Source organism: Gadus chalcogrammus, chromosome 2 (genome assembly GCF_026213295.1).
Source record: "Gadus chalcogrammus isolate NIFS_2021 chromosome 2, NIFS_Gcha_1.0, whole genome shotgun sequence".
Classification (NCBI taxonomy): domain Eukaryota; kingdom Metazoa; phylum Chordata; class Actinopteri; order Gadiformes; family Gadidae; genus Gadus; species Gadus chalcogrammus.
In genome coordinates, this window is record NC_079413.1 from 17999341 (window position 1) to 18011669 (window position 12329).

Below are 12329 nucleotides of genomic sequence, written 5' to 3' on the forward strand. Positions count from 1 at the left end.
GCTTTTTAAGTAAGATCCTAAAACAATCACTGTAAGCAACCTGAAGTCTGTGCATACTTGGTTTTTTTAACTTACCCCATAAGGGGGCAGTATAAAGGGGAGTCCAATATGCTCTAAAGAGACATGTCTTTACATGATCAGAACACATATGAAATTTTCTTGCCAACATATTGGCAGATTTTGTACAGCATCCTTGTATTATTGGCATGCTGTATTGGGACATACTAAATCTTAATCTTTTGGAGTATTGGAACGTAGGCTCCACATTACTCCATTCTACCCTACTTTATGCTAGACTATACTCGACTCTACCGTCTAGTCTAACATATAATACTCTGCTCTGCTTTACTCTATTGTACTCTACCCTACTATATTATATACCCCACACCTCTCTCTCTCTCTCTCTCTCTCTGCTTGTCTCTCTCTCACCGCTCACCTCTCGAACCCTTGTCTTTGCGTGTAAAGACAAGGGTGCGCACACACACACACACACACACACACACACACACACACACACACACACACACACACACACACACACACACACACACACACACACACACACACACACACACACACACATATAAATACACGCATGCACACACACGCACGCCCGCTTATGAAAATACTGTTCATGAAACCACTAAACTTCCTAATCTGAACCTTTTCTTCTCTGCCTAATGAACTAGGCACGCTCTGAAGGGACGTGGGGCTGCAGGCGGTCCCTGAATCGACTCCTGCTCCCCCTGACATTGGGCGTTGTGGACTACCAGGGGGCGTCTCACCAGGGCAGCTCTGATCAGCCTTTCTGCTGGAATATCTCTGCATAATGGTCCGAGAGTAGTTTTTGTCACAAAATAAAACGATTTCCACGGAAAAGGATGAATTATTTTCAAACGTATTTAACAAACTGAGATTTTTTTTTCTTTCTCTGAGTTTAACGAGTAACATTTGCATATTGAGTGATTTTCCTTTTCTGTGTGTATTTGGAAGGACGTTATTTATTGAGTGGTGTAGAGACAACTAGATGAATGGGCGAGTCCTTTCCCAGTACGAAGCTTTTATCTTCCAGTGCGAAGTGCAGTGGGAGCCCACTGGGAGAAGCGCGTTCACGCATGCAGCGGCGCGCCTCGGAGCGGACGGCGCGTCACGGGGGGGCTGGTCGGTGACACGGGCTGGCACCGGGAGTTAATGAATCCGAGAGTAAGTAGCGGAATGTACCGGTCTGTGATCTTCGACGCTGCCGGCTAGCACCTTGCTCACCGCTGCCATGGTACGTCTTACAGACGGAGCAGTAGTGACACCTCGGCGCTTTAGAGCGAACGATTCTTTGGATGGTTCTTCTTATTAGCGGACTCTAGTCATCCGGACCCGGGAGGGGACCACAGGACGGACGGACATGGAGAAGGGGGTCCGAGGGAAGCCGGGAGCGCGTCGGGAGAAGAGCTCTAAGAACGGGAAGCTGTTCCGGAGGAGGTCGTTCCGGTTCGTCGGGGGCTTCATGAACAAGATCATGAGAACTTTGGGAACTTTATCGCATTTTGGAGGAGACATGGACGACGGGAGGCGGGAGACGGAGGATGATGACGGGGGGTTCCGGGATGGGACCCCCTGCACCCTCCTGGCCAACTCCGGGAAGATGTTGAGGGAGGAAGACCCACCGGGGGGGCCGGGGGACCAGCTCCTCAAGAAGACCTGCACCACCACCACGACCGCCACCTCGGGGTCCCACCGGTCCTCGGGGCGGGAGAAGCTGTTCTGGTACTACGGGGACCAGACACCCGGGGTCCTGGGGCTGAAGAACCACGGGAACACCTGCTTCATGAACGCCGTCGTCCAGTGCCTGAGCAACACCGACCTGCTGGCCGAGTACCTGGGCCTGGAGCGGTACAAGACGGACCTGGGTCCTGGGGGGCTGGGGGACGGGCCGGGGGGTCAGGGGGGGACCAGGACCGGGGAGGTGACTGAGCACCTGGCGCTGCTGGTCCGCGCGCTCTGGACCCTCGACTACACCCCGCAGCTGTCCGTGGGCTTCAAGGTGGGTCTGGTGGGTCTGGAAGGTCTGGAGGGTCTGGTGGGTCTGGAGGGTCTGGAGGGTCTGAAGGGTCTGAAGGGTCTGGTGGATCTGAAGGGTCTGGTGGGTCTGACGGGTCAGGTCGGTCTGGTGGGTGGGTGGGACGGGGTCCCGATCAGAAACACTCTGACGGTGTTTAGTTCAGAGGTTCATATCTCGCTGCGTAAAGACGTGCGCCCTTCACTGGTTATTAATTAATCTTTTTTTTTTTGTTTTGTCATACAAGTGGCTCACAAAAAACCTTCTTAAAGTGATCTTCTCTTATTGTCTCTTCCATCACAACTGCTGACAAATAGTTTTGCGTTGCGTTTTGTGTCCCGGAGCTTACAGAGTGTTTTTGTAATATCTCCACATGCAAGACTGAACTATCCGCTTTCTTCGGAAATATGTTGTGGTTGTAAAAAAAATCTGCTTTCACAGCCATGAAACCGAACCGCACATGAGAGTTTCTGTTTGTGTGTGTGTGTGTGTGTGTGTGTGTGTGTGTGTGTGTGTGCGTGCGTGTGCGTGTGCGTGTGTGTGCCAGCCAACACGCACACACAGAAGACATGACAAATGAATGATATACGGTATTATTATATGTATTCATATAAGTGGATGTTAGTTTGGCTGATCTCAGGTGTGTGGCTGCAGTTCCCAGGTGTAATTGTACTCTTTAGTGTGTAAGTGTAGCGTCCCGGTCCCTCTAAAGAGCCGGTGTAGCTTGTGCCTAACCCGTGTGTATAATTATGGGGTAACACGAACTGCAGAGCGGACAATAATCCCAGGGTGCTGAGAAAGTGCGATAACGGAAGAATCAGTGCAGGTTGTTTACAACGGGAGGCATGACTCACCCAGAGACCTCAAACTGCACCTCGCTTCACAGGGAAAAACCCTCTCTGTATCAGGGTCTATATCAGGGTCCCCAAACCCTCTCTGTATCAGGGTCCCCAAACCCTCTCTGTATCAGGGTCTATATCAGGGTCCCAAACCCTCTCTGTATCAGGGTCCCCACACCCTCTCTGTATCAGGGTCTATATCAGGGTCCCCACACCCTCTCTGTATCAGGGTCCCCAAACCCTCTCTGTATCAGGGTCTATATCAGGGTCCCCACACCCTCTCTGTATCAGGGTCCCCACACCCTCTCTGTATCAGGGTCCCCACACCCTCTGTATATCCGGGTCCCCACACCCTCTCTGTATCAGGGTCCCAACACCCTCTCTGTATCAGGGTCCCCACACCCTCTCTGTATCAGGGTCCCCACACCCTCTCTGTATCAGGGTCTATATCAGGGTACCCACACCCTCTGTATCTCAGGGTCCTCTCTATATCAGGGTCCCCTCCCTGTGGCTCTGAAACCCATATGCGGTCCCAGGATATTGCTGGGTTATAAACTAAAGATGAACTGGCATTAAGGCCAGTACCGGTGAGGGTGATCAAATCATCGCTCACGTCTCCACTGGCTTCTCAAAAACATTCATGACCAATATCAATATCACTTCTCCATCACTTAGTGGTGCTGATGAGGCTTCAGGCCTCTGGCTCAGGCCTGTGAATGTATATGTAGTAAAGTACTTTTATGGAGTTTCACTGTTATGTTGTACACAAACTCTGTACTGACTGAAGCACATTGAATCAAAAGATGAAGTATTGTGTTTGCCGCTGAAGGGAGTAATATGTAATAATGTAATTCATCTGTACAGCGGTGGTTTCAGAGACAGGTAGTTTATACCTTCTGAGACGAGGAGGTAATATGTTTTCACCCACCTTGCCCGAGGGGTAAAGACCTGCTGCACGGTAGTTGAACTAGTTTGAATCAAGTTTAATGTGCCAACAGAGGCTCCCCTTCTCTCTCCCCCCCTCTCTCTCCCCCTCTACCCCCTCTCTCTCTCTCTCTCTCTCTCTCTCTCTCTCTCTCTCTCTCTCTCTCTCTCTCTCTCTCTCTCTCTCTCTCTCTCTCTCTCTCTCCCTCAGCCCCCCTCTCTCTCCTACTCTACCCCCTCTCTGTCTCTCTGACTCTCCCCCTTTCTGTCTCTCCCCCCTCTCTGTCTCTGTCTCTTTCCACTCTCATCCCCCCCCTCTCTCTCTTTCTCACCCCAAAACTTTCTTTCTCCCTCCAGCTCTCTCTTCCGGTCTCTCTGTTTCTCTCCCTCTCTCTGTTCATCTCCTCGCTTCTCTCTCCCCCTCTCTGTCTCCTTCCTAACTTTCTTCTTCTCTTTTCTCTCCCTCTCTCTTTCTACTTATTCTTTATATACATGTCTCTATTTTCTCTTCCTCTCTCTTTTTACGTATTCTATCTATGACTCTATTTTCTCTCCCTCTCTCTTTTTATTTGTTCTTTATCTGTGAGTCTATTTTCTCTCCACCCTCTCTACTCCCATCCCGACTCCCTCCCTCTCTCGCTCTCCCTCCACTTTCTTTCTCCAAGCAACCCACCCGCCTCTCGTCTTCTCTCCCTCCCAGCCCTCCTCTCTCTCCGTCCCACCTCACCTCTCCCTCCCCATACCTCTCTCCCCCCTCTCCCCCCCTACCTCTCTCCCCCTCTCCCCCCCTACCTCTCTCCCTCCCCTCCCTTCCTACCTCTCTCCCCCCCCAACCTCTCTCCCCTCCTCCCTCCCTACCTCACTCCCCTCCTCCCATCCCTACCTCACTCCCCTCCTCCCTCCCTACCTCTCTCCCCCCCCTCCCTCCATACCTCTCTCTCCCCCTCCCTCCCTACCTCTCTCCCAACCTCTCTCCGCCCTAGCCTTTTGAACCAAGATGGCGGCTGCTTGATAAGGCGTAGAGCAGCAGGGAATAAAGCAGAGAGCTGCTATCCAGGACACCTGGCCCGCTGCCACATTCTGGAGCACCTGGTGTGTGTGTGTGTGTGTGTGTGTGTGTGTGTGTGTGTGTGTGTGTGTGTGTGTGTGTGTGTGTGTGAGTGAGTGTGAGTGTGAGTGTGCGCGTGTGTTTGTGTGTGTGGTGGTGGTTATTAAGTATGACAAAGTGTTATTCTCCAGCTCTCGCTGCTGGTTTATCTGCTGTGTCAACATGTCTTCCGCTGAGGTCCCATGTGACGCACATCACAGTGGAAACGCCGGGAGGTTCCGGGCTCTCCTCTCTCACCTTCTCCTCTGTCTCCTCCCACCTAACGGCCGCTTTACTCATTTAGCCGACGCCTTATCCTTAATGATTATTCAAAGGCAGCATAGTGATTGAGGTGCAGGTAGGGATGAGGGGGTGAGGGGTGGGGGGGGTGAGGGTGCATCCTGCTCTGGGACGCCGTTAGCGGTCGATACCCAGTACTGTGTGTGTGTGTGTGTGTGTGTGTGTGTGTGTGTGTGTGTGTGTGTGTGTGTGTGTGTGTGTGTGTGTGTGTGTGTGTGTGTGTGTGTGTGTGTGTGTCCCCTCTCTCTGTCTCTCCCCCCCTCCCCCTTCTGTCTCTCCCCTACTGCCTCTCTACCCCGTCTCTCTCCCCTCTCTGTCTATTCCCCCCTGTGTGTGTGTGTGTGTGTGTGTGTGTGTGTGTGTGTGTGTGTGTGTGTGTGTGTGTGTGTGTGTGTGTGTGTGTGTGTGTGTGTGTGTGTGTGTGTGTGGAGAGATGGAGGGAGGCCTGCAGCTCGAGCAGTAACTCACCAGAGAGAATCCTGGTTTCCATAACAGCAGAGGCCTGAGGAGAGAGAGGGCCGGTCAGAGAGACCAGAGGGAGAGAGTGGGAGGGCGGGGATGAAAGAGAGGGGAGGGAGACAAACAGGGGCCTTGACTTCAGGGTAAGAGAGAGAGAGAGAGAGAGAGAGAGAGAGAGAGAGAGAGAGAGAGAGAGAGAGAGGGAGGCCTTGACTTATCCAGGAATGTACCCCCTACCTCTCCAGTAGTTCATCGGTTTGAAGAGAAGTAGAACCAACATAAAGTCCACAGCCTAGCAGAAGTTTTACTATTCAGTTATTAGAAGACACTTCTGTCCTCAGAGCCTCATTATTGTAGACCATGAAGTAGGAGGCAGGATTAGGGCCGCTCTGTTCCAGGACCTCTCCAGGCTAGGCTGTGAACGTTGGCGTTCGAGCCCACAGCCTCTGGGCAAGGAGCCAAACCCCCCCACCACGACGCTCTTGCTCCATCACAGGTATGTTAGGACACAGGCAGTACCTTCCTGTGTTTGGCCACCGGTGTTTAACCCTGGTTTAGTAATTGGTTATTGTTGTAACCAAGTGATGCTGCTGTGGTTAGAGGGGCCCTTCTCCAAGGTGCCTTTATCCCCAGCATGTGTCAATATCTCACCGAGCCCCCATTGGTTTGTACTGGTTACCCGATACCCCACTGGTTTGTAGTGGTTACCCGATACCCTACTGGTTTGTAAGTGTTACCCCATACCCCATTGGTTTGTAATGGTAACACCATATCCTACTGGTTTGTACTGGTTACCTTATACCCTATTGGGTTGTACTGGTTACCCCATAGCCTACTGGTTTGTACTGGTTACCCCAAAACCCTACTGGTTTGTACTGGTTACCCCATACCGCACTGGTTTGTACTGGTTACCCAATACCCTACTGGTTTCTAACGGTTACCCCATACCCAACTGGTTTGTACTGGTTACCCCATACCCTACTGGTTTGTACGGGTTACCCCATACCCTACTGATTTGAACTGGTTACCTGATAACCTACAGGTTTGTACTGGTTACCCCATAACTTACTGGTTTGTACTGGTTACCCCATCAGACAGCCTGAGGAGCCGTAGAGGAAAGGATTTCTGACCCGTCTGGTCTTCATAGTTTAGTCTATTAGTGATCCACGTCTGGCCTGGGCAGACCTCTCCAAGTGATCCCTTATATTACTACGCATGTCCGACAAGCAGCCAAGAATATGTTAAAAAAAAGTGTGCATTCCTGAAACTATAAACATTCAATATTCAGTGGTTTTTAATTGACACCTTTCTGCACAGTTCCCCAGATCAAAGTATCTCATCCCTTTAATCACAAGCAGAGTCTCATAGTCAGGACATCACAGGGGAGGGGACATGCAACACTGGTCTGTTCTCTGACCCCGTTAGGCCTCCTGGCCCCCCCGCCCCTCCCCCCCCTCTCGCGGACGTGTTCCCAGACTGGGCAGCTGGTGATCCGTCGACATCCAGTATATTCCTAATGTGTGTTTAGCAGCGGCCAACGCTCTGCCTTGGTTCTACCAAACCTATGAGTCGCATACGGACAGCCCTGACTCAGAAGCTTCCTCCAGTAGTGCTATAAATGGACAGACCCTCAAGGTTTGGACGTGTGTTAACGTGCACCTGCTCACTCTCACATACGGACGAGCAGAGTTCTGGGTGAGCGTGTCTACGTCAGGACGTTGGTTCAGGGTTCTGGGTGAAGGTGTCTGCGTCAGGGCGGTGGTTCTGGATTCTGGGTGAAGGTGTCTGCGTTAGGGCGGTGTTTCAGAGTTCTGTGTGAAGGTGTTTGCTTCAGGGCAGTGGTTCTGGGTTCTGGGTGCAGGTGTTTGCGTTATTGCGGTGGTTCTGGGTGAAGTTGTCTGCATTAGGGCGGTGGTTCTGGGTGAAGGGTGAAGGTGTCTGCGTTAGGGCGGTGGTTCTGGGTGAAGGTGTCTGCGTTAGGGCGGTGGTCCTGATTTCTGGGTGAAGGTGTCTGAGTCAGGGCGGTGGTTCTGGGTTCTGGGTGAAGGTGTTTGCGTTAGGGCGGTGGTTCTGGGTGAAGGTGTTTGCGTTAGGGCGGTGGTTCTGGGTGAAGGGTGAAGGTGTCTGCGTTAGGGCGGTGGTTCTGGGTGAAGGTGTCTGCGTTAGGGCGGTGGTTCTGGGTGAAGGTGTCTGCGTTAGGGCGGTGGTTCTGGGTGAAGGTGTCTGCGTTAGGGCGGTGGTTCTGGGTGAAGGTGTCTGGGTTAGGTCGGTGGTTCTGGTTGAACGTGGCTGCGTTAGGGCAGCGGTCCTGATGTCTGGGGCAGAGCAACAGGGCAGTGAGTGGGGAGGGGGGCGTAGGAGAGCTGTTCTTTATGGGATCTGACCGCAGCGTTCTGCGGTGTGTTTACACGCCACCGTGAAGCTCAGGGACTGAGAGGATGTGTCATGGCCCTGACTCACGCGGTGCGATGGAAAGGCTCAGCAGGGAAAGTGGCAAGCACTAACAATCACTAGGTTAACCCAGTCCCTGTCTACAACACAGATAGCTAGGATAAGATGCTACACCATGCTAAGTACTCTTTTTAGGTGTCAGGATATACAACATACAATACGTTTGTAAGAGGGGAGTGGGGGGTATGGGGGGAGGCTATGCCTTGTATCTCGTTCTGCAAACATCGTACAACGGGGAACTAAGCTCTCATTTGGCTTCAGAAGTGAATGCTCTGGCCTCCAGTTCAACACTCCCTCATTCTCCACCTCTCACATTCTGTGAGATGTGTCTCTGCTCTCTCCTGCTGGCCCGGGTCCATGTTGGCCAGACCTACTGGCGTACAGCGTATAAACTAACCAAGTTGTTCATTACATCGCCGTCCCCATCTGGGGAACACATAACTCCAGCTCCAGCACACACACACATCCTGGGTGAGATCGATAAGTTATGTGCAGCCCTCACCGACTAATCAGAAGAGCTTCAAAGACTCTCAAGCATCCGTTACCTCAGAGACAATTGGTGCCTTGGAGTTTGGCTAGCTGTTATCGTCATCACTGCTGCTGGAAGTACAGGTTGACCGCTTCACATGGGGTTGTGTGGGGTGGGGGAGGTGGTGTAGGGGGGTTGAGGGTGAAGGGGTGGAGGTGATGGAGGTGGTTGGGGTGTATGAATTGTTGTGTAGTGGTGTTGGTGGTGTAGGGGTGGATCTGGCAGTGTTGTGGTGGTGTAGGTGGTGGGGTAGGGGTGAAGGTGGTGGGGTGGTGAAGGGGTTAGGCTGGTGGTGGTGGTGAAGAGGTCAAGGTGGTGGTCTAGGGGTGTAGCTGAGGAGGGGTAGTGTATGGGTGGAGTTGGTGGTGTGTGCTGTGTGCAGTGTGCTTGAAAGCCGTTCCTAAGCAGCCCAAGCCTAATAACTCAGGTGTTATATGTTTATTCAGATAAATGGGTCTAAGTTACAGTCTATGGCCGCCTGGTTTCATGTTTCATTGTTGTATTGGCTACAGCCGGGGAAATGGCAGATATCAATATTGATACTCAATAAAGAAGAGCAAAAGTCATAATGACATAATGACGAAAATAAATAATTTGATTATTCTTCTGAAATATTTAAGGGATGAGCGGGCAGATCTCAGTGGAGGAATGCTCTGCATATGTGAAGATCGCTTTAATTCCACCGCTTGCTGTGGCTCCAAATTGAGGTTTTAGGACAAAGGAAAAAAGCTAAAACAACAGAATAAATAACAATGGATCCCGCTGAATAAAAATAGAGTTCTTGTGATTGGACAACATTGGATTGTTGTGAGTGGTTGTGTGTTGTGTGTGATTGTATGTTCTCACTCAGTCCTCTACCAAGAACATTGATGAGCAATACAAATCACAACAATTGTGTTAGCCTAAAACATCCTCAATGTGTTCTGTAGTGGTTCTAAATGTTGTGCTACGTTACTGAGTGAGTGGGCCGTAGGCTGCTCGAGCAGGGGGAAGTAAAGAACGTGTGCTGCCACCTTGTCATCACGCCCATGTTAGTCAGAGCTGTTTCATGGTGCAGTCAACAGTCAATGTAGAAAAAATAGATTGTGTCAATTTATCGATGTCCAAGTGTAAAAAAAAGTGATGTAGGATTTATTTTCTATTTTTAACATTCCCACCCTGGTAGTTAAGTTTGTGAGTAATTTTCGGCTCAAGGTGTTTATCACATCATTGACAACTTTGCTTTTCAGGATTTATGAAGCAGACTTATTCAAGATAACGTTTTGCACTTTCGTTTCAACATCAGAAAGGAAATGGATCAAGTCCTTTCTTTGATGCCACAGCCCTCTGTCTCTGAACTCTAACAGTCATCCTTTCTGCATTTTAAGCAGACTTAACAGCCCAACGTGCATTTAAATAAAGCTCCCAGTCAATATACCAGGAGAATAAAGTGTTGTAAACGGGTTGACATGTCCCCACAGAGGACGTCCCTGATCTGAAGGTCTCCAGTGCCGAAGTCTCCTAAGTGCTGGTGATTCACACAGCTTGGATATGTAGATATATCGGCCCGCATTTTAAGGCATCTGCAGCCTCACTCTAGGTACACCTGAGAACAGCCCAAACTGTAGGTGTACCTGAACCTCACCTGAGAACAGCCTCACCTGGGAACAGCTTCACCTGTAGGTCACCTGAGAACATTCTCACCAGAGGTGTACCTAATAACAGCCTCACCTGTAGGTACACCTGAGAACAGCCTCACCTGAGAACAGCCTAACCTGTAGGTGTACCTGTCCTGAGCCTCACCTGAGAACTGCCACACCTGAGAACAGCCTCACCTGTAGGTCACCTGAGAACAGCGTCAACTGAGGCCACAGTAGGTGTAGCTGAGCCTCACCTGTACATACACCTGAGCAGGGTAAGCCCTCTGGGTTAACTGTGAGTCAGGGGGCTAACAGCGTCTGCAGAAGGACCTGATGTTAACTAGGGTCACTTTAACGTCCTTCCCTTCATCACTACCTCCACCTCAGCACCTCCACACACACATCACAGTGCTCTGCGGTCGCCGTAGCAACCCAGCAGGGGGCTCCTGTTCTTACCTGTCCCCCTCCTGGCCCGGGCTCACTGCTGAACAACATGTGTGTGTGCGAGCATCTACAAACAGTGAGGTTTGTAAAATAAAGGAAAAGGAAGAAGAGCTTTCAGCCATCGGCCTTTAAAGCCTAATTATGTGGAATTAGGAACCGGATTAGAAATAATAGGCTGCACTTAGAAAAATATACAAACTGTCTGTTCAAATAAAAGCAGCCTTGTGTAAGTGTTACCCATCTGTGGTCACTCGGTTTAAGTGTTGCATGGCAGTCCTAAGAAGTGCAGTCAAGTAAGACTTGACAGGCCAGGTTGGATTTGTAGTAAGGAGGAGACAAGGGATCCTTCCTCTAAATTAAATTACCATTCAAATTTAAACAGGCTGTCACTAAACCCTCAAAGCAGATCTGCTATTGAGCAGGCAACACACTAGACCATTACCGTCCAAGTGGGGTCACTCATGCAGAGTGTGATCCTCTCCCTGGTAAACTCATTAGAAAGGTTCTGCATTCGCATAAAACAATCCATCTATCTATTTTTTAATCCCAATGTATCTGACCCAAACCTCAATTTAAGGCGCTTATCCAGACTCAGTTTCAGTATGGCGCTGTTGGTGGGGTTATGGTTCAGTAGGGTTTCAATCCTAAAGAAACTTTTTTCTTTAGGATTTATTATAAACCGCATGGACAACTTGTCCTTATTTAAACATAAATGATGCAATAGTGCCCGCTTGATAACATACAATAGTATGTTAAACACACTGTGTTTGTGTGTGTTGGTGTTGTTTGTTTAAGCAGCCTCAGCTGGCCCCAGTCTAATTAGATTCTGGTGAACTGGACCCCTACGTGCTCCCAGTCCACCATGTAGGGCTGCCAGTATGACCCTCCACCCCCTCTGCTCCTCCCAGTCCACCATGTAGGGGTACCAGTATGACCATCCACCCCTCTGCTCCTCCCAGTTCACCATGTAGGGGTACCAGTATCTGACCCTCCACCCTCTGCTCCTCCCAGTCCACCATGTAGGGGCACCAGTGTCTGACCCTCCACCCTCTGCTCTCCCCAGTCCACCGTGTCCAAGCACGGCTCCCAGTTCCGGGGGAACTCTCAGCACGACGCCCTGGAGTTCCTGCTCTGGCTGCTGGACCGCGTGCATGAGGACGTCCACCTGCCGCCCTACAGCAACAACAACAACAGCCTCCAGGCCCCGCCCACGGTAAACATAACAACAGCCTCCAGGGCCCTGTACCACGAAGATCGCTTAGAGGGTTAGCGAGGTATGTTGAGCTCCAAGCCTGGGTTAGTTGTACCACGAAAGTCGATCTCTTTTAGCGTCGCTGTATCACCATGGTGACTTATGCTCGCAACCAAACCTGGTCGGGAGCAGTTTTTCGGCTTAGTCTAGCCGGAGATCGGCTACTTAAATCGGCGTGCGCAGCTTCCTAGCCCCTCCTCTCCTCCCCTCCTTCTCGTACAGGCGTCTCTCCGGAGACAGAGGGTTTTACGGGACAGAACCGATCCCTTGGCATTGTCTGACGATATTCAGATTTCAGACTTTATTGTCATTGTGCAAACAACGAAATTGGGGTTCTTCATGAGAGATACAGATTCTCATCAGAGGGTGTTC

At 50.8% G+C, this 12329-nt stretch overlaps 1 protein-coding gene across 1 annotated transcript in view; it reads left to right on the plus strand.

The window, feature by feature from the left end:
* The first annotated feature begins 1045 nt into the window (after positions 1-1045).
* LOC130402176 (ubiquitin carboxyl-terminal hydrolase 43-like) overlaps positions 1046-12329 on the plus strand; it is a 56846-nt gene continuing 45562 nt past the window's right edge. The window contains exons 1-2 of the mRNA XM_056606308.1: positions 1046-2038; positions 11769-11918. Of these exons, the coding sequence (XP_056462283.1) occupies positions 1400-2038; positions 11769-11918 (789 nt within the window). The 5' untranslated portion in view covers positions 1046-1399. The remainder of the gene's footprint in view (positions 2039-11768; positions 11919-12329) is intronic.